At 50.4% G+C, this 22,919-nt stretch overlaps 1 protein-coding gene and 1 pseudogene across 2 annotated transcripts in view; one reads left to right on the forward strand and one right to left on the reverse strand.

Moving 5' to 3' along the window:
- Positions 1-22,919, reverse strand: part of TBC1D22A (TBC1 domain family member 22A) — a 260,985-nt gene that overhangs the window by 136,147 nt on the left and 101,919 nt on the right. For both annotated transcript variants that reach the window (XM_061124319.1, XM_061124318.1), the window contains exons 7-8: positions 20,988-21,050; positions 8,328-8,442 (exon numbers count right to left, since the gene is read on the reverse strand). In XM_061124319.1, coding sequence (XP_060980302.1) covers positions 8,328-8,442; positions 20,988-21,050 — 178 coding nt within the window. The remainder of the gene's footprint in view (positions 1-8,327; positions 8,443-20,987; positions 21,051-22,919) is intronic.
- Positions 16,350-16,463, forward strand: LOC133044114 (U2 spliceosomal RNA; annotated as a pseudogene).

A 22,919-nucleotide genomic window follows, 5' to 3' on the forward strand; every position in this document is an offset into this window, starting at 1 on the left:
TATTCAAATACTTTGCCCCTTTGTTAAAATCGGACTGTCTTACTGATTTAAAACAGTTCTTTATAATATCTCCCATTCTGCAGAGGTCTTTTCCCTTGAGAGTATCATCTACAGCAAAAAGTTTTCATTTCCATGTAGTCCAATTCACCTACACTTTTTTTGGTTATTTTTGCTCTTGGTGTCACATCTAAGAAAACATGGGTTAAAATCCAAGGCCATGAAAACTTACTGCTGTTCTTTATTGTGAGACTTTAATAGTTCAGCGCCTACATTTAGGTCCATGACTCATTTTAGTTTTATGTATGGTGAGAGGCAGAGATGAACTTCGCATGTCAATATCTAATTGTTCCGGGCTTCGCTGGTGATTCGCAGTAAAGAACTCACCTGCCAAGGCAGGAAGGCTTGGGTTCGACCCCTGGGTTGGAAACATTCCCCTGGAGGAGGGCATGGCAACCAACTCCAGTGTTCTTGCCTGGAGAATCCCATGGACAGAGGAGCCTGGAGGGCTACAGTCTATGGAATCGCAAAGAGTCAGACACGACTTAGCAACTAAACAACGATCTCATTGCCCCAGCACCAAATGTTGAAAAAGACCATTTCTCCACTGACTTGTCTTGGCATCACTGGCAAATATCAATTGCCCATAAAAATGAAGATTTATTTCTAGACCCTCAATTCTGTTCTACTGATGGCTATGTCCATCCACAAGCCAGAAAGACATTTTCTTGATTACTATAGTTTGGTAGTAAGCTTTGATAGGAAATGTGACTCCTCCAACTTCATTCTGTTTCAAGATTGTTTTGGCTATTTGGGATCTCTTGAATTTGAATATGAATTTAAAGATAAACTTGTCAATTTCTGCTACAGTTCTAATAGGGAGTGCACTGAATCTTTAGATCAGTTTGGGGAGATCTGCCATCTTAATACCACCAAGTCTTCCAGTCCACCACAAGAGATGTCTTTCCATTTATTTGTTGTTGTGCAGTCGCTAAGTCACATCCCACTCTTTGCGAACCCATGGACTGCAGCACACCAGGCCGCCCTGTCCTTCACCATCTCCTGGAGTTTGCTCAAATTCATGTCCATTGAGTCAAGTGATGCCATCCAAACATCTCATCCTCTGTCACCCTCTTCTCCTGCCCTCAATCTTTCCAAGTATTAGAGTCTTTTCCAATGAGTAGGCTCTTCATATCAATGGCCAAAGTATTGGAGCTTCAGCTTCAGCATCAGTCCTTCCAGTGAACATTCAGGTTTGACTTCAGGATGGACTGGTTTGTTGACTTTAGGATGGACTGATTTGATCTCCTTGTTCCATTTATTTAAATCTTCTTTATTATCTTTCCACAATGTTTTGTAGTTTTTAGAGTAAAAATTGTACTTCTTTGCTAAATTTATATCACTTTATTCATTTTGACACTATCATAAATGGAATTGTTTTCATACTTTCCTTTTTTGATGGTCCATTACAAGTGTATAGAAATAAAACTGGTTTTTCTATCTTGACCTTGTATCCCACAACCTTGCTGAACTCGTTTATCATCTTTCATAATTTTTTAACGGATTCCTTTGGATTTCCTATATACAGATGATGTCATCTGCAATGGGAGAGAGTCTCACTTCTTCATTCCCATTCTCAGTGCCTCTGGCTTCATTTTTTTTTTTTTTTGCTAATCCTGTTAACCATACCCGTGGAGAACACGGACGTCCGTGTCTCACTCCTGAGCCTAAAAGGAAAACATTCGGTCTTTCACATTGAGCATGAGTAACCATGGGGTTTTCACACACTCTTTGCCAGAGAGGTCACTCTTCTGGCCTCAGTGTTTTGAGTGTTTTTTTATCAAGACAGGGTGTTGGATTATGTCAAATGCTTTTCCTGTATCAACTGAGATGCCTGTGTTGCCTTGCCCTTTATTCTGTTAGGACAGACTATTACATTGATTGAGTTCCACAGTTGAACCAGCCTTGAATTCCTGAGATACATCCCGTTTGTCCTGATGCATAATCCCTTTGCCGTCTCCACTGTATTCAGGTTCTTAGCATTTTACTGAGGCTTGTTACATGCCCTCCTTAGGGGTACGGGTCAGTGGTTTTCTTTCTTTGTGATCTTTGTTTCATGATGGTATCAGGATAATAATGGCCTAGGAGAATGAACTGAAATTATTTCCTCTCTTCTCTTTTTGTAAGAGTATGTGAAGGAGTGGTGCTAATTCTTTGTTAAATATTTGTCAGAAATCACCAGTGAAGTCAGCTAATCCTAGGCTTTTCTTTGTGGGGATTCTTTTAAATTACTAATTTAATCTCTTACATACATTGCTCTTATATTTATACATCCATATAGATGTTGACAAGTAAATTATAATATAAATTATATTGAGAGATAGAAACTTATTTTAAGGAATAGCTTCACACAATTATACGGACTGCAAGTCTGAAATTTGTAGACCAGGCCAACAGGCTAGAAACTCAGGCAGCATTTCTATGTTGTAAGAAGAATTTCTTCCTCTTCTTCTTCAGGAAATTTCCATCTTTGCTCTTAATACCTTCAATTCATTAGATGAGGCGCACCCCTACATTATGCAGGGTAAATTGCTTTACTCAAAGACTACCAATGTATACGTTAATCACATCAAAATATACCTTCACAGCAGTATCTAGACTGGTGTTTAACCAAATAAGTGGGCACCACAGCCTAGTCAAATTTATATGAAATTAACCATTACAGTCCGTTTCAGAAATTCGTGCCTTTCTAGGAGCATCTCCATTTCACCTACATCCTAATTTAGAGAGTTGTTCACAGCATTTCCTTACTGCTGTTTATTTTTGAAACCACTCATAATTTTAGTGATTTGAGTCTTCTCCCCTTTTTTTCCAGGTCAGTCTAGCCAAAGGTTGACCAACATTTTGTTGCTATCTTTGAAGAAACAGCTCTGGTTTTGTTGAGTTTTCTCTACCACTTTTCTATTCCCTACTTCATTTATTTCTGTTCTAGTCTTTATTTCCCACCTTCTGTTTGTTTTGCCTTTAATTTGCTCTTCTTCTCCTAGTTTCTAAAATTGAAAACTCAAGTTAATGGCTTGAGATGTTCTTTTTAAATGTAAATATCTCTTGGAGCACTACTTTAGCTGCATCCCATAAGTTTCAGTATGCTGTGATTTCATTTTAATTCATCTCAAAGTAATTTCTAATTTTCCTTGTGATTTCTTCTCTAACTCATTGCTTCTTTATAATTGTATTCTAAAATTTTCACAAATTTGTCAAATTTCTTCTGTAACTGATATCTAACTTTATGTCTGTATGATCAGAGAACAATTTACATGATTTCTATCCTTTCAAATGTACTGATGCTTGCTTTACGACCTAGCATGTGGTCTATACTGGAGGATGCCACACGTGCACTTGAGAAGAACGGGATCCCGCTACGATGGGTGCTCCGCAGAGGTCTCTCCGGCCCGGGGGTTTACAGGTGCTTGGATTTCCCCCTACTCCTTTGTTGATCTTCTGTCTACTTTTCCTACACATTATTGAAAGGAGTATGTCGCTACATTCTAAAAAGACATTTTTTTAAAAAGCTTAATGACTGGGAAATGCTTAGATATTAAAACAAAAAGCAGTACTAAAATATGCATGCATAATATAATTGCTGTAATGGAAAAAGTACATTGGCAAAAAAGACCAGAAGGAAATTAGTAAAATGTCCCAATGACAGCTTCTGAGACAAGGAGCTATACTGTTAATGAGTTTTCCAATTTTTTAATTTTTAGTATAAGTCCATTACTTTGATCATCGCCAAGATGTTTTTAAACAGAAAATCTGACTACATACAAGTTATGGGCTATGAAAGCATTGTGCACCTGTCTGTCACTTCAGGGGGCTGCAAAACCAGGAGCCCCCACCCTCCGGTTCTGAGCCACTGGGCATTTCCAGGGCCCTCTGCTCTCCACTCCCCCACAGGGAACGGAACGGCCACAGGAAATTTCCTGAACTCAGATGCTCTCGATTCTACCTTTAAAATGTTTCTGAGATGAGCTGTGAACCACAGAAGTATGTTAGGTGTGAGGAATACTGAAGGAAGCCAGTGAAAGATGCATTCAGCAGCAGCCTCGGTTCATATGACACACGGGAAAAACAAAGCGCAATGAGGGAAGACATGGATGCAAACAAAGAAAGTTTAAACAAATATTTTGAGGACTATAATTTATCAATAGGAAACAGCGACGGCTCTCCCTCACTGTCACTCAAAGCCCAGTTCAAACTGACAGTGGCCAAGGCGGGAGAAAGACGGCAGCACAGGCGCTCAGCTGACAGCAAGCCCCACCCCGACCTTTTCCTCCTCCGAGTCCCAGCCAGCTGTGGGCATTTACTCCCCTGCTGACCCCACGCGAAATCCACTTCCAGTGCACTCCGGTATCCAGGAAATGCATGCTAAAGCGTCTCTGGGCAAAAGTAACCTGCTTGAAAACAACCTGTACTTTTGAGATGCTGACTTAAAAACAGTAACACAAAAATAAAGAATCATTGCTTTCAAACTGTGGTCCTGGAGAAGACTCTTGAGAGTCCCTTGGACTGTGAGGAGATAGGACCAGTCAATCCTAGAGGAAATCAACCCTGACTATTCATTGGAAGGACTGATGCTGAAGCTGAAGTTCCAATACTTTGGCCACCTGATGTGAAGCACCAACTCACTGGAAAAGACCCTGACGCTGGGAAAGATTGAAGGCAGGAGGAGAAGTCGGCAGCAGTGGATGGGATGGTTAGACAAGCATCACTGACTCAAAGGACATGAACTTGAGCAAACTCCAGGAGACAGTGAAAGAGAGGGAGGCCTGGTGTGCCATAGTCCATGGGGCCAAAAAGAGTTGGACATGACTTAGTGACTGAACAACAACAATAAAAAAGTATCCATAGTGTTCATGAGTAAACACATCCATCATTTCAGTCACTCCTCATATTAGCTTTCAAGAGTGATTTGTTTTACCAGAAAATGACATATCAAATAGATCAGGGCTTACACACGCTGGTAATGAGAATCAACTGTAAAATGCTCCTCCCACGTGCCCACCCACACCCAGGCACCCTGAGGAGCTGGTCCACAGAGTCCGGTCAGGGCAGCTTCTAAATTTAAGCAGCACGCAGGATAAAGACGTGGGGTTGGGGGAAGGCTGCTTCGTGTTTTGCTCTGCTGAAACTACTTAGTCCAACTAAAATATACCTTTCTACTTAAATTGTGGGATTCAAGGTGACGGAATAATGGTTCTTAATCTTAAATCGGATTTAACACTGCTAAAAGGAATATGACAGCCCTGTTTGAAAAATACTTAAAAACTGCACCATGCCTGGGAGGAAAAGAACTTTAAAACTCCAGCAACAGTAGAAGGGTTTCATGAATTATGCTACATTATCTCAACAGAATATTATGTGCAGGAGGTGGAAACAATCTTTACCAAGATGTCTTAATAATACAGGAACAAGCTAATGTTCTAAGGTTAAACGGGAAAAGGCGTGAAACAGAATTTTATATGTAACATGCTCTGAACTACATAAATACAACACACAGCGAAAAGACTCAGAGGAGCTCCCCGCAAACAGCTGTCCCCCGTCGGCAGGCCAGCCTGGTGGGGACGCAGAGGTACAGACACCTCCAAAGGGTGACAGGAGAGCAGTGTCTGGGCCCCCCATGCAGAGGACAGAGCAAAACGTGGCTGGCTAAGGCCACAGAGGCCTCCTTCCTCCCAGCCAAACCCAGACTTCAGGAACCCTGGGCTCAGCGGAGCCTAGAGAGGAAAGAACTGCTCCCAGCCCTGCCTCGCAGCCCGCAGCCCGGAGAAGCGGCCGGCCCCCTGCACAGAGCCCGCCTCCACTGTCTTCTCCCAGCACGTGACGCCCTCCCGGAGCGACACTCCACGTGGGCTTCTCCCACTGGCTTCACTGCCGCCTGCATGGCCGTCGTCTTCTCCAGCCTCTGCGTCTGGACCACCCGCACACCCACAGCCACCACCGAGGTCCCCAGAGCTCTCCTGACTCCCGTCCTCAGCCACCCCTCGGGGGACACAGGCACCTCCAGGGCCCAACCGCGACCAGGGACTCCATCCCAAGGCTTAGTTCAGCTCAGTCGCTCAGTCGTGTCCGCCTCTTTGTGACCCCATGGACTGCAGCACCCCAGGCCTCCCTGTCCATCACCAACTCCCGGAGTTTACTCAAACTCATGTCCATTGAGTTGGAGATGCCATCCAACCATCTCATCCTCTGTCGTCCCCTTCTCCTCCTGCCTTCAATCTTTCCCAGCATCAGGGTCTTTTCTAGTAAGTCAGTTCTTCCCATCAGGTGGCCAAAGTACTGGAGTTTCAGTATCAGCATCAGTTCTTCCAGTGGATATTCAGGACTGATTTCCTTTAGGACAGACTGGTCGGATCTCCTTGCAGTCCAAGGGACTCTCAAGAGTCCAACATGACAGTTCAAAAGCATCAGTTCTACAGGGCTCAGCTTTCTTTATGGTTCAACTCTCACATCCATACATGACCACTAGAAAAACCATAGCTTTGATTAGATGGACCTTTGCTGGCAAAGTAAGGCCTCTGCTTTTTAATATGCTGTCTAGTTCGGTCATCAGTTTTCTTCCGAGGAGCTGAGGGTTTGTTCCACACGTGCTTGGAGAGGCGGTGCCTGGCGCCAATGCACATGTGTGTGTCTGTGTGCCAAACTCCGGTGAGGCCAGTGTCCTTCGGCAGCGGGACAGCAGGGTGAGGAGCCCCGGAAGAGACCTGGACTGCCGCAGCCCCAGGGGGCCTGTGTGCGCCTGTGTGTGTGTGTGTGCGCACATGTGTCTGCACACCACTGTGTGTGCTGGGGAATGTGGGAAGACATGGAAAGTCTCTGAGTTTAACTGAAGGCAACACTTGAACACGAATTCTCTTCTCTCCAGCTTTCTCTCTTCTGGACAGTTAACATCACAGGCATGTCCCTTCATCCCAGCCTGCTGATGATTCAGACAAACGCACCAAGGATCGCTTGGGTCTTACAACCTAAGTTGGTGCTAGACTCGTTAGGACAAACTTATTTACCACATTAATTAAATGGTCTATTTAACATGGAATATCAATTCTCTAATCACATCTCAGTTGAACTTCTTTCAATTAACAGCTCTGAAGCCTACTGACAGAGGTCCTACTGTTCTAGGATCATTAAGAACACTTTCATTATCTGTCAAATGAGGGAGCAAGAAGCAGAGAGGCAGGCAGGCTCCGGAGCAGCTTCTCCCCGCTGATCAGATGATGGGGGAGCAGCCCGGGATCACTGGTTGCTTAGCAACAAAGAGGCTCCCATGAGACTCCAAGCGATGGGAGAGGGGCAGCCACAAAATGGACCACAAAATGGATGAGAAGCGGGCACCATCAGGGGACCATCTGGTCTCAAGTCAACCTCAGTCTTCAGATTACAACAACGTCAGAATCTGAAGTGGACCTAAAACTGAGAAGGCCAAGACACAACCTAAAAACAACAACAACAGACATCGGGCAGGAAGGTTCGTGAAGACAAAGTAACGAAGTAATACCAGTCTTAAATAAAAACGCTGCCACTCAAGAGCAAACCCGTCCTGTGGGGTTTCACTCAAGAGTAAACCCGCCCTGTGGGGTTTCGTTTCTGTCCACAGATGCATTAAAAACTAGATCTCACACACATATCATCAGGACTGTTTTTAAACTTGAAACACAAACCAGGCAAAGGTATGTTACAGTTGGCTGTTTGTTGCAACATACACGGAAGAAAAAATATGCAGTACTCAGAGACAGTAAAACCCAACCTAAATGCCCATTAAACCAATTATTTTGCATGTAATTAATATTCCCATAAAATTAAATGCTACTAGTATATCAAAAGCATAACGGTGATGAAATGCTGCAGAAATGCAATTAAAGAGGATTTGGTTTTTAGCTTGTAAGCAAAACATTCAACTAATAGTCTATCACCTTAACCTTACCCATTTAAATCCAAATCATTAAAGCCGGGGCTCTATGGCCATTAACACGAAACCACACTCCTCGAATATATTACATTTCTCCTCATTTATTATTTAAAAGAAGATATTAATAATAATAAACATCTTAATGTCTTCAGTAGTTGAGCATGTGGATTTAAGGAATTTTTCAAAGCAGGCATCAATGATAAAACTATTATTCTCCAATATTATTAATGGCTGTCATTAATAACATTAAAATTAACAGCAATTTTCAGCACGGGTGTAATTATGCACAGCAACATGGTAAGGCCACTGAAGTCCACAGAAGTTTAATGTCTGTGAGGAGAGAGCATCATGCATGCTGTGATCTTACCTATGTACTCGCAGATGAAGACTACAAAGAAGGGAGTGACAAGGTCATTTATCCCCTGAACATATCCGCTGGCAGGATGACGTATGGCCCATATGAACAGGATCCTTTCAAAAATCTGAAAGAAAAGTGAACAGCTGGTGGAGCAGAAAGCAAACACAGCAGAAACTTCTTAAACATGTGCATCCTTAAAATACATGTTACTGATACTTCTCAGTCTCTAATATAAAATATAATTTTTTTTAAATTCCAGTTATCTTGATTTTTTTAATAGACTCACAAGCAGTATGGAAGAAGGTCCCCGGGCCCTGGGCTCAGTCCCACCACACAAGCTGGCTCCTACAAGAGACACTCACTCTCTGCCCTCCCAGCCCTGCGGGTAACCACTGCGTGTGGCTGCCCTAGACTCGGCCAGCAGGCGCGGCGGCACCTGGCCTGGCAGTGCAGGAAGAGGGGTGGAGAGACAGAGGGATGGACGGGTGGGCAGGTGGGCAGAGGGAAGGTCGGGGGGTGGCTGCTCACAGAAACGGACGTGAAGGGACAGAGCGACACATGGGAGGGAGGGGATGGCGGATGCTCTAAACTTCCCTCGTTGGATGCTTTTTCATTGCGGCACAACTGACATGTAACAGCATATTTGCCTCAGCTGCATGGCATAATGACTGCACGTCTGTAAATCCTAGATTCCTTATGATCAGCACAATAACTGTGGCTCACACCATCACCACACACAGCCAGAGGGTTTTTTTTCTCGTGACGAGGACTTCTAAGATTTATTTTCTTGACAACCTCCAGAGATGTAAATACCATCCACTGTGGTCGCCAGGCTGTACGCGACAGCCCTGCCATTTGTTTATTCTATTTTGACCCCCTTCACCCATTTCACCCCTCAAGCTCCACCTCTGGCAAATGCCGATTTCTTCTTTGTGTCTCTGAAATTGGTCGATTTTTTAATAGATTTTTTTTTCAGATTATTTCCCATTACAGTTTATTACAAGATGCTGAACACAGTTGACTGCTCACCTATCTGATGAGCAGGAGTCTGTACCTCTTAGCCCCACACTCCTCACGTATCCCTCCCCTTAACGCTCCCCTTCGGTCCCCGTAGGTCTGTGTCCTATGTCTGTGTTTCCTTTTTATGCATAGATTCATCTCTATCACTCCTTAGATCCCACACACAATGATACAACAGACGATTTCCTAAATTGCTGGAGACTCCTGGCCCTTGGAGGCAGGCATCAGGCCCCCGTCAGCCCGGCTCTCCCCGCCATCCGAGGACCCGACGCCCAGGTGCTGTCTCGGCTCCTCTCTCCTCGCCACTCACACCCAGTCCATCCTACCTCCCCTCCTTACGGCCCCCACCGTGCTCCACCTTCATTCAGGAGGTGTCTCACCAGGGGCACCATCACATCGTCACCCATGCACACGCACACGCGCACACACACGCACACACACGCGGCTTCAAGACCCCCCGTGCTCCACGCCCCCACACCGCGCCCTGGCCGCCCTGGGTCTGACCCTCTGCCACCAGCTCCCAAATCCCAGCTGCACCGGGCCCATCAGGCTGTGACTCCTCTGTGCTGGCCCCCCGCCCTGCCGACCTGGTGTCCAGCTCAAGCCGCACCCCTGGTGGCTGGGCCGCCATCTGCCCCCTCCCCACCTGCTGGGGAGGGCCGACCGCTTCCTGCTCGTGAGCCCCCGGCCAGCAGTATCCCTGGGCCTTCCTGTCCCGGGTCCCTGTGGACCAACGACACCTGCGGGCGCCTCCTAGACACTGGACCACTGTCCATATCCTGCTTCTCCCTCGAGCGGTGATGCTCCAGACCTCAAGGGCCCCCCAAGTCCATTACAGGAGACGGACTGGGGGCGGGGATCAGCTCCAGGGGCGTCTGATGGGCGGGAACCAGGGAGGAAGCGACGGGCTGTGATGCGGATGACGAGCCGCTCAGACAGCAGGGGGAGAGAGGAGCCCCCCAGAGCCAGCAAAGGCAGACACAGTCAAGAGGCAGCAGGGCGGCCCCGGGCAAGCACGGTGGCTGAGAACCGGGGCCCGCGGTCTTGGCAAGACAGCGTGGCCCCCACACGGGGACCTTCTGTCCCTCCCTGCACAGGTCTCCCTCCTTCCCGGCCACCAGCTGAGCAGGGGTGTGGACAGAACCCGGCAGAGCCCGCAGGTCTGCCCCCTAGCACCGGCGTGCCTCGCGGAGGGGATGGGTGTGTGCGTCCTCCTCGGGGCCCTGTCTCCAGGCCCGCCTGCCCCGATGCCACACAGGCCCGGCCGCTGCCCGGAGCCCTCGCCAGCGTCCACGCCAGGAAACAACATCCCCAGCAGCTCCAGCGCTCGCGTGCCCTTGACCTGACACCTGTCCAGGCAGCACCCCTACCTCCCCGGGTAATCAGAGCCGGGAGGTCACACCCACAGCCTCGCGTGTCTTGCATATTATTTCCCTATAACAATAGCTATTAATTTAGAGAATAGGACTGCCAAGATTTATGCATCTCGAGGTGAGAGAGGGAGACGGAAAGGAAAGGTGAACCCCCTGCTTTAACGCCCTTCAGTCTCTCTCTTGGCAGTAACTGTCCTGCACGCTGGGGACACCCGGGGTCCACGGCGGGATCCACCCCAACCAAGCCACCCGCGGTCCCAGGCCCCCCACCTGCCCTCGCGGGCACATGCCCTGGTCCCCGAGCCCTCCCCGGCCCCACTGTGGGACCACCCACCGCCCAGAACACGAAGCGGCATCTGGCTGAGGGCAGACAGAAGCTGATGGATGGATCAGCCTCGTCTGGACTCCCGGGGAAACTGCACTGACTGTGATGAAGTAGGAAAGGTGTCCACAGACAGCACGCCTGCTGACGGCGGGGGGGCACAAATCCAGAGGACAGAGGGGAACCCCGAGTCCTGACCTGCCTGCAGCTGAGGGGGCTGAAGGGAGAGCACCGGCTGGGGTGGGGCCTGCAGGATCCACAGAGCAGCGAGAGACCAGCCCCCCACTCCGAGGGGCACCTCACAGTCAGCTCAGCATCCCAGGTCCAAGGGACAGTGGCTCTTGGGGGCAGCTCTGGGGCCAAGGTGCCCAGGGCGGGGGGCCGGCCAGCCCGGGGTGTGGGGCCAGCTTCCCACGAGGTGCCTAAAGGCCCAGGCCAGAAAGGAGAGGTGTCGCAGAGCAGGAACCAGGCGGCCTCAGCCACTCGGTGTCCCCTGCACACTCCGACGTCCCCACCGACGGCCCGGCCCCCGGTCACCCGCCCTGAGTCCACCTGCAACGGGAACAGAGCCAGTGATGATTCTCCACTGGCGTCTGGGCCCGGTTCACACATGCCACCGATGGAGCCCAGCAGGGTCATCGCGTGCCCAGCGGGCAGCCACGGGCATTTCTGCAGGGGCCACCGTCCCCATGACTCCACGCGTCACAGTCCAGGTTTTTTACTAACAGCTGTTACAGGGTGAAGGGTGAAGCGTGAAGACAGTGCACTTGACTTGCACAAGGCCATCAGCAGACGCGGGGCAGTTTAGGGAAGAACAGACACGGAAGGGCTGTCAGGGACAGGAGCTCGCGTTTAAGCAGATGCACTGCGGGTGTGAACAGTGGCGTTTATCTGCCAGTGAAGGAAGCGTGCCCTCTGTGTGTGGACGTGTTTAATGAGAACGCGGAACCATCTGAGATGGCCCTAGCGATGAATATTCACTGGACGGTATTTGCTATTAAAGTTCTGTTGACATTCCTGAGGTCTATCTTTGTTAGAGAGGAGGAATTCATTAAACAGCTCAGACTTCAACCTCTTCCCCAAGTACCTTCTCCACAGACCAACTGACCCTCGTCAACAAAAATGAAACCACTTGCTACTATTACCATTGGCACCGTTGGGACTGCTGGTACTATCACCATCAGTACCACTTACCACTGAAAAAGTGAAAAGGCAACGGGCATCTCCAGGCTGCTTGCCCAGTCTCTGGAACCTGAGCACCATGCCAGGTTTTCCCTAAAAACCCAGCGTTCTTCCACAGAGGGCCCCGGGGAGGGGCTCAAGGGGCCCCCTTGGGGCAGCTCCTTCTGGCCTCACATTGCAAACACATCACCACCTTCACATGCCTCCAAGGCAGGACCAGGGTGCTGGCAACACCATGCACGTGGACAGCTGAGAGGTTCTGCATTCTAAAAAATTTAGTATGTTGAAACTGAAAATGTCGCTGTGCTCATGATTACTTGGGAAAAAAAAAATCTGATTTCAGAAATGCAAAAGCATCATAATTTAACCATATGCATCGGCAACATGACTTCCCAGCATATCAAGTGCCGTGGAGATAATTTCTGTGAGAAGAACAACAAAATATACGATTGTGTTGAGAAGACCTGTGGGATTTATATCTCCCGAAATCCAGGAGCCACGTGGGCTCAGAAAGGAGATATTAATAACACAAGTGCTCACACCACGAGTGAGGGGACGTTCCCCCCGTACGAATTACAACATCTAATGAACGAGACAAAAGTAAGAGTCCCTAACAAATCTAAATCGTAGATTAATCGGCAGCCATCCATCACATAAAATATACACTGAACGCAGGTTTACAAGCCAGTTAATAACAGCGCGCTCGGAAGCAGGCTGCCACGCCACGCTGGGTGGTGAATTATTCCACCTTCACCTCCTTGAGATGTGAGGATTTACACCCCACATTTTGTGCTCAAGTCACTTGTCTTGACGGGCTGGCAAAGCACACACGTTGCATCAGGCTCAGAACCGAAGTACAGAAAAGAGACACCACCTTCAGACAACACATCACGGTGTCACCAGCGTCAGACGGAATGTTCAGTGCGGCAGATGGAGCTCCGTATCAAAGCACAGCCGAGGAGTCAGACACGGTCAGAGAGCGTCTGCGCCTTTAGAGAGCGGCCGGCCTTCCCCTTCCGGCGGTTCGCCACGTGAGATGTTAACACTCTTAATCCTGTGAGGCAGTGAAAAATCCGTCCTGGCCAATTTGGATTTGCTTCAGGAACGCAATCTCCTCGGTACTAGGAAGTCACCTAATAAAATTCACCGTATCAACAGAATAAAGGAGCAAAGACCTATTCTCACCTCAGACGAAAAGTGGGAAAGGAGGTGATAAAACCTCGGCAGCCACTGAGGACTTTAAAACCCTGAGTAAAGCAAGGCTCCATCCTTAACATAAGGCAGCTACAAAACCTAGAGCAAATACCCTAAGTCAATGACACAGGCTTCTTCAAAACTGGAATGACACCAGGATATGCCTTCTTTCAACACTAATATTCAATACTGTAGTGGAAATCTTGGCCAGCGGAGGGGGAAAAAAAAAAACAACCAAGCCTGGATATCTAGAACAGAAAGAAAAAAAATGAAACTATCATTATTCATAAGCGATATGATTAACTTCCTTAGAAACTCAAATACACCTACACACAAAACATTAGAATTGATAAAAGATTACTAAGTTTGCCAGATATAAAATGAACTTACAAAGGTCAACTGCATTTCTATATACCGCCATTAAAAAATTAAGACAATGCTACTAAAATGCAAAAAGATGCCACTAAAAATGTATCTATGAATAGATTTAGTAAGTCGTGTGATGTATTTAAGAGAAAAAACACCAGAATGAACATAAGCCAGATGCTTCTTAACCCTGGGCTGGATCAATAAATCACAGAAGCCACCGGGAATATTACACAGCAGTGAAAATGAACCACAGGCTGTGTGCAGGTAGCTGGGGCTTAGAGCCTCAACTCTGTCACACAGACAGTGATGACAAGCGGTGCGCTTAGCACAACTCCACTGAAAATACTTGGTAAAAACAGGTGAAAGACACAGACAACCACACCACAAACTAGAGAAAAGCAAGAGAGTAATGCACCAAACATCAAGGGGAGTTCCCTGTTGGGGGACAGACATGTCTGGGGAGGCACAGAGAAAGGACCTCGATGAGGCCAGCCTGGCTGTCTCATCAGCTTGACAGTGGACAGTTCAGTTCAGTTGCTCAGTCATGTCTGACTCTTTGCGACCCCATGGACTGCAGCACGCCAGGCCTCCCTGTCCATCACCAGCTTCTGGAGTTCACCCAAACCCATGTCCATTGTGTCCGTGACGCCATCCAAACATCTCATCCTCTGTCGTCCCCTTCTCCTCCTGCCCTCGATCTTTCCCAGCCTCAGAGTCTTTTCAGATGAGTCAGTTCTTCGAATCAGGTGGCCAAAGTATTGGAGTTTCAGCTTCAGCATCAGTCCTTCCAATGAACATGCAGGACTGATCTCCTTTAGGATGGACTGGTTGGATCTCCTTGCAGTCCAAGGGACTCTCAAAAGTCTTCTCAACACCACAGTTCAAAGACATCCTTCTTTATCGCTCAGCTTTCATGACAGTGGACATGTGGAAGCAATTTTTAATTTTTTCTTTAAATTGGACATATATGTTATGGAAAACTTTCTGCTCTGATTTATTTTACCATAAAGCCAAAAAGAGAAAAAAGGGGAAGGGGAAGATCTATGGATTAGATCCTTGAAATAGATACCAGAAGAGTTTAATGAACTGATCATATAACGAATACCTATCTCTCAGGCTCTCACAAAGAGGCTTCTCAGGCGGCTCAGCGGTAAAGAATCCACCTGCCAACGCAGGGGACAATGGGTTCAATTCCTGAGCCAGGAAGATCCCCTGGAGAAAGAAATGGCAACCCGCTCCAGTATTCTTGCCTGGGAAATCCCAGGACGGAGGAGCCTGGTGGGCTACAGCCCGCAGAGTCACAAAGAGTCGGGGTCGTGACTGAGTGACTAAACAGGCTCTGACAAATGCGTTGCCCCCGCCACCCACAAAGGGTAAAACAAAGATGAATTATGAGACGGAATGCAGAGAGCAGCAAGTACAAAGACACAGGCTCCGGAGCACTGAACGTGCCCAGCTCCCCAGCCTGAGACCCTGAACAGCACCCTGCCAGCACCGTGTCCCCCACGGAAGGGCCCCCTGAATGCACACCCCAGGAGGAGCGCGTGTGTAATGCGTGCAGCCCACCGTCACCTGTCAAGTGTTTACCAGACTACGTGCCAGCCCCACGGGAGGTGCCGGGGGGACAGGAGAAGATCCAGGATCTGGCCTTGACAGCCTGCATCGTGAGAAGGGACAGCCAGGGCCTCGGCCGTGGCCAGAATCCCGGCAAGACCCTTGGACACGCCAGTCTGAGACCCCAGTGTCCATCAGGCACCAGTGGTGCAAAGATGAAAGTGGACGCTGCCCCTCTTGAGAGCTGCATCCAAGGGGACAGAGCTGCGAGCAAACTGTGGGAATCACGTGGGCACTGTGGGGTCTGCCAGGGTGTGAGGGCAGTGCTGGCAAGCTCAAAGAAGTGGGGGACCGGTGAGCAGAGCAGGCCGGGGAGGAGGCCCCCAGGCACGGAGGCAGCGCCCCCTGTGCAAACGCCCCAACCCTCTTCAGTCTGGGCCAGACCCTCGGGACACAGCCAACGCCTGCTCCTCTGGAAGTGGGCTTCTCCCCGGCCGCCTCAGCCCGGGACGCCAGCCGGGCCCACGCCCCTCCACACACACACTCCAGTCGGGAAGCCTGTCTGCAGAAAGCTCACAGTCAGGGGAAGAGTCCAAGATGAAGACATCTGTGCTCCACAGATACGTGTCTCCCAGAAAATGACCATCCTTCGGGGCCACAGAGAACTCATCACCCCAACCGGAAGGACCATCCGTGGATAATGGGGTCTTAAAGGCCTGCACGTTCATTGTCCTCTGTGTCTGTTTAAATGTAATGAGACGTCACTTCTCCGTGGCTAATTGGAAAAAGCATCTTATTTCCCTAATTTGTGAAACTGCTCTAAGAAGCAGAGAGCCAGAGGGCAGATAATATAATAATTACAGAGGAGAAGGAACTCACGAGTTGATGAACTCATCTCGTGAGAAGGCCCAGCTTGTGAGATCTGAAGGAGGTCCTCCCCTGAGCTCCCTGCACCAGCCCACGAGCCAGAGGGCCTCGGGTTAAAGCCCGCGTTTTCCCAAGTAAAAGGCTGAGGTTATTTCCACAGATAGAAGATAAAAAGATGGAGCTGGGAGTTGGAATAGGAGCTTGCTCCGTCCACTCCACGCATCGACCTGGTATTGCAGTACTTCCAGGAACGGTGCACCAAGAAAAAAAAAAAAAAAAAGAAGATAAAAAGAGCGAGAGCCAAAAAGTTATGAACTTTACTTTCAAATAACAACACTGGATAAAAAGATTAATTACTCCTCAGTTCAGTTCAGTCGCTCAGTTGTATCCGACTCTTTGCGACCCCATGGACTGCAGCACGCCAGGCCTCCCTGTCCATCGCCAATTCCCGGAGTATTCAAATATTGAGTCGATGATGCCATCCAACCACCTCATCCTCTGTCATCGCCTTCTCCTTCTGCCTTCAATCTTTCCCAGAATCAGGGTCTTTTCAAATGAATCAGTTCTTCGCATCAGGTGGTCAAAGTATTGGAGCTTCAGCGTCAGTGATTAATGACTCACATCAACAAAATCTCCTAAGTCCCGTGAGGCTCCAGGCACACGGGCGTCGGCACTGCTCCCGGGGAGGTGACGTTCAGGCAGAGGGAGACCTCATCCACGAGGAGACAACTCGATCAGAGACCAAGCACCGAGACGATCACAGTGTGAACGAAAGTGGGGCGGGGCGTCTCCGACAAGGCTGCATTCTCCGGAAGGCCCAGAGGAAGCAGACACCTGAGGTCGCAGGTGAGGAAGGGAGGACCCCAGACGGCTTCACGCGACGGGTACTTGTGCACGGCTGCTCTGGGCCCAGCAGGCAGAGGAAACGGACAGACAGAAGGTCCGATCAGATGGATCAAGGCGGAAGGGCAGGGCAAAGGCAGAGAGGCAGCCGAGCCCCAGGTGCCAGGTCCCTGGGGACGTCACCCAGTAGGTCACCCCAGGAGGTCCTACCCCCGCAAAGACCCTCCCTCCGTCCACAGCCTCCACCTCCGTCTGTGCTTCCTTCCAACAGGGACTTCCAGGGTCCACCCCAGGAGTCTGACTCAGAAGGCCTAGGGGAGGCCAGGGAACAGGCAGGCTAAAGGTTTCAAAAGCAATTAAACAGTGAGCCAAAAAATGGAATAGACAATTCACCAAAGAAGATCTGAGCATGACAAATCAGTAGATGAAAAGATGCTCAACATCCGTAGTCAACAGGGAAATGCAAATTCTAACCCCATAAGATGCCACTACACAGCTGTTTTTTAAAATACTGAAAATTAAACAGATTGGCAATACCACGTATGACAAGGACGTGGAGCAACTGGGCCTCTCACACATGGCGAACTGGCAGGGCCACCCGGGGAAAGGGTTTGGCAGCATCTCATAAAGTGTACAAACATACACTTACCATACCGCCCTGCATCTCCATGCCTGGATGTCTTCCCTAGACTTACACATGACGGTTTAGGGCAAATGTACGTCCTAACGGGCCCAGCCAGCACCGTCATGGACCAGCTGTAGTGTGTCCAAGCCTAACCCCTGCAATGCCGCAAACCAGAACCTGAGTCTCCCCGCTTCTCACTGAGACCAGCACTTCTAGACTTTTCCTAAAGCCCCTTGCTTCCGTCTCCTGGTTCCCCCACAGGCAGGCACCCCCAGGCCGGGCCCTGCGCAGGTGAGCAGCTGGAGGAGGAACGTGTGGGAGCTGAGGGAGGGGCCGCAGGGGCCCAGTGTCAGGGCCCAGGGGCTTCCACGGGGATCAAGGTCCCAGCCTGTCACACCTGACACCAGCCAACACCGGCCGGCGGGGCCTAGACCCCACCTCTGAAACTGGGAGCCCACAAGCTCAGCTCTACGCAGAGAGTCTCCAGTGGCAGGAAAAACATAACGGTAAAGATAAACTAAAGGTCGCATGGCAGGCTCTATTTTCCATTTAAAAAAATACCTTAAAACGAGGTTATAATATGTGATCTCTCATTTTCCAGATACAATAAGCACAGTTATTGAAAAGGACAATCAAAGAGAAGTACCTCAAAATGACTACTTCTGTGGGAAACTAATTTTCTCCTTTTGTGTTTTGTAATCTAAAAGCACTTTGGCTTTAATAATCGTGTTTTTTTTTTTTAACAAACTTACTGCACAGCGAGAGATATCAAAATTTAAAACTGCATTTACTAGAGCAATCAAGATGAAAAACAAATATTTAAAACAATGAGAAAATTCAATTCTAAAGAGATGCCATTTATAATAGCAACAAACAATATGACAACAAAATATAAATCTAATAAAACATACATGGGACCTTTTATGGAGCAATTTCTAAAACTTCATTGAAAGGCATTAAAGAATGGTCTAAGAAAATGGGGAATTAGCATGTTCATGAAAATGAAGACTAAATTTCATACACATGTCAGTTCTCCCGAACTGATCTATAGATTCTGTGCAATTCCAATCACAAATCAAACAGACGTTAGGAACAAACAAGAGCAGAATCTAAAAAACACGACAGTGAATGCAACAGAAAAGAAGCTGGCTCACAGATACAAATAACAACGAGGGGCTGCCGGTGGGGAGATGGAAGGGCGGGCGGGCTGAACAGGAACAGACTCGTAGGTATAAAGTAAGCCATCAGGGTCTATTGTACAACACAGGGCACACAGCGGTGTTTCATGATAAACGCAAGTGGAACACTAGGTTAAAACCTGTGGATCACTACACTGTACCCCACAATACACAACACTGTACCTCAACTCTCCTTCAATTTGAAAAGAGAAAGAAAACCCCGGCCTTCTGATTCTGGGACCTCTGTGGGCTCCCCCGGGGGCTTACGTGGAGGCCCTAAGACGGCCTGCTCAGTTTTGAAAGTGGGTGGCGGGGGGGGTGGGGGTGGTTATGTACACTCCCCACCACACACTGAGACTTCTGGTGAAGCTGAATGAATCAGGCACGCGTGAGCTGAAGGAAAGGTAACCTGAACACTGGGGCAAACAAGCCCGCGCGCGTCCCTGCATTTGCCCTCAGTCTCTTCAGCCGTGTTCAGCTCTGTGACCCTAGGGACCCGCCAGGCTCCTCTGTCCCTGGGATTCTCTGGGCAAGAATACTGCAGTGGGTTGCCATGCCCTCCTCCAGGGCATTTTCCCGACCCAGAGATCGAATCTGCATCTCCCAAGTCTCCTACGTTGCAGGCGGATTCTTTACCACTGAGCCACCAGGGAAGCCAAATCAGAGATCAGATCTCCGCAAATGTGAAAAAGACGTGAACAGAAGGGACCCTGAAAACGTGGGCAGAAAAGCGAGACCGGTCACCAAGGGAGAAAGCGGCAGTGGACTCCCACCTCGGAGCACACACAGCCACGGGACACCGATGAACTAAAACAGGTGTGAACGGCAACACTTCAGAACCTTGAGGTGAAAATAGGGAGGGAGAAGGGCTTCAGGATGTCTCCTCAGGAAGCTAGCCCTAACTGAGGAGATGGGTACGCTCAAAGCCACGACAACTGAGAACTTCAGACTGTGACCAAGAAGGAAGCCACCAAGAAGGAAGTGTCAGAAACCAGCCACAGAGCGGGAGGAGGGATCTGCCCCACCAAGTGGCAAAGAGTCAGAATCCCTAATATATAAAGAGCAACAACCAACAAACAATTAGACCAACCACCCACAAGAAATCAGGGAAAGACAGAAACAGGCATTTCCCAGAAGGAGACACAGAACCACACAAATACAGGAAGAGATGCTCACTCCACAGGTGATCAGAGACAGGAAAATGAACACTGTCACCAGAGAGAGAGACCCTGAGAGGTCTGGTGGCACCCAGAGCCGGCAGGGGTGTGAGCACTAGATGACCGGTCCTCTGCCGGAGACAGCAGAGGCGGGACAGCCCTCAGGAGACCATCCCAACGTCACCTGGAAAGTTTAACAGGCTGTGCCACACTTTGCTGTTGTTGCTAAGCTGCTAAGTCGTGTCCAACTCTTTGTGACCCCACGAACTGCCGCCCGCCAGGCTCCCCTGTCCTTTATCAGGCCGCGGAGTTTCTTCAAACTCATGTCCGTTGAGTCATCACCTTACTTCTTCATAAATGGTACTGAGAAAGCCCTGCCAGTGGGCACCTGCAGAACCGTAGGTGAAGGTTCCAGGCAACACTGGTCCCATAGCAAAACCTGGAACCCACCGAAACGTCCACCAACAGGAAAAGGCAACAGAAAATGTGGGATATCTGAGTGACAGCTGGACACACAGGTTGGCTGAACCTGCGAAAATAACGTGGGTGAAGAAAGTCAGGGTGCAGAGACCGGACCACACAGACAGAGGAATGATCCGGCTCCAGACCGCAGCTCCCCGGGCGACGTGACGTGCATTAAAGGGGTGAAGAGAGGGAGGGAGACACAGGGCAGGAGGGGGGGCATCTCCCGGGAGGGGCCTGGAGGTGGCTGAGAGCGGCAGGCAGCCTCCACGTGACCGGCCACGCTCAGGTGGGGCTCGCAGCCCTACACTGGGTGGGGGGCCCACGCGTGTAAACCACAGGCACACATACGCTCCACCTGAGTTCTTTCATACACACCGATGTCTGCACAATAAAAAGAACAGTGAGCGCTTGGTGTTGGCGACTCTGCCCCAGGGGCCACCCCGGCCCCCGCCATGGGTAAAGCCGCTGGGACGGCGGGCGTGGGGCTCCCTCCGCAGGACGTCCAGATCCCAGCTCTTACCTCTGTCACTTTGGGCTGAAGTATCAATGCTTCGGGACTCATTCGAGGGATGTCTATGTGGATCTGGAGACAGAAGAGAAAGACACATGGATTTTAAAAGCTGACAAATGTAGAGGCAGGCGTGATGATTAAAACAGCGACTCTGAGTAACAGCAGCGGGTGTGCTCGGGATCGTGCCTGCTCCCTCTGGGGCGGGCATTCTCCTGTGGTCGGGGGGCAGGTTCCATCCGTCTGGCCCCCCACCCCGTCCCGGCACGACAGCCTTGCTCCACGCTTCCCAACCCGGTAACGGCAGCTGGCTGACTAGAAACAGAGCGGGCCCTCGGCTATTTAGTAACAGGATCCATAGCAATTAGTAAGCATTGATTTCCAGCCTCTGACACGGGGAGCAATTCGAGTACATCAATAGCATACAAGTTTTCGGCCGTGACAGCTTCTTCTTGGAACCCGGGACACAGTTTTCTGCGCTGTACACAGTCCTTGGGGGAATCCGGGGCACTGCTCAGAGGCAGCACTTCAAAAGCCCTGGGAGGAACAGCGGGCCCCTCCTGACCGCCGTCTGACAGGAGAGGCATCGCAGAGCATGCACCACGCAGCGGTCCCTCCGGCTCCCATAAGCCTGCTCAGGGCGCCCAGCACCCCGCATGAATGCCCCACGGCAGCCGACGCTACCGCCATCCCCATTCACCCAGGCACATGGCCACACGAGCCGAGGGAAGGCGGGCGTCGTGATGCCGTGGGGAGGGGGCTGCAATGCAGGTCCACGCCCGTCCTTGCCCGTGACCACAAGGGTCCTGAGACCCACAGGACCTGGGTCTCCTCACCGCCTTGCCAGCACCGTGGCCTTGGCCACCCCAGCGGGCTCTGCGTCCTCGCCCATCAAAGCCCCGCCCCACCGCTTGGAGGGCTGCTGGGGGATGCATGGCCCCAGAGCTGCACGCCTCTGACCGGGGAGCTGCTCCCACTCACGGAGCCCACCCTGGACTCTCCCCTCGGGTGAGAACCCAGAAACCCGTTGCCCATCGGTGATCCCAAGGGAGGCAGTGAGACTGCCCAGGGTGAGAACTGGGCTGGGGTCAGGGGCCAGCAGACTAGCAAGTTCCGGGAGCAGGGACTACAAGGCAATACGGGAAAGTTGGAAAGGAGACGGCATCAGAGGAAGACAAGAAACGACCTGACTCAGACCTGCTGAGCAACGTGGGGAGGGATCTAAATGCCGAGATGCACAGGCACCCCTGGTTTGGGAAGAAGACCCCGAGGACGAGGACTACAGTCTGCTGGAGCCGGAGCCCTGCGGCTGGCCATATGCAGGAGACCAGAACCCTGCAGACCCCACCCGTGACCAGGGCGTCCGCCAAAGCCACCTCAGAGCACTGACCCCACGCCTTCGGAGCCACGGGGCGCGCCAGGGGCCAGCATAACCTCTCTACCAGAGGAGCTGCCCGCCACGTGCTGGCTGGGGGCAGGGCAGTGCACCCCAGCACCAGCTCGGCACGCCCCGCCCCCACACACAGGACTGGGCCGGCTGGGGCGGCCACGACGTCCTCAGAACCCGCAGGGCGGGGAAGACACCCGGGTGAGCTGGGACCGACTCTTCATGCTTTGGACGTGACAGCTTCACCCACAGGGTGAACAGAAACCGAGAGAACAGAGGGCAAGAGAAGGCGGGAAGCAGACGGGGTCCTGGCCGCCCAGGGCTGTGCGGGGCCAGGCCCGCGGGCAGACGGGCGGCCAAGGTCAGCTCATGGGTCAATCCCCAAGAGTGGGCAGCAGGGAGCAGAGACCAGGGTGCCCAAGCCCCAGAGCCGGGCCGGCTCCATCTTGACCTAACAGAAGCGCCTGACCCGGCCATGCAGGACGGCCCAGGGTCCACCTCCAAGAGGCAGGCGCACTCAGCCCAGGGCAGGCAGGCCCCAGCAGCGAACCCTCTGC

The sequence above is a fragment of the Dama dama genome, chromosome 22 (genome assembly GCF_033118175.1).
Source record: "Dama dama isolate Ldn47 chromosome 22, ASM3311817v1, whole genome shotgun sequence".
Classification (NCBI taxonomy): domain Eukaryota; kingdom Metazoa; phylum Chordata; class Mammalia; order Artiodactyla; family Cervidae; genus Dama; species Dama dama.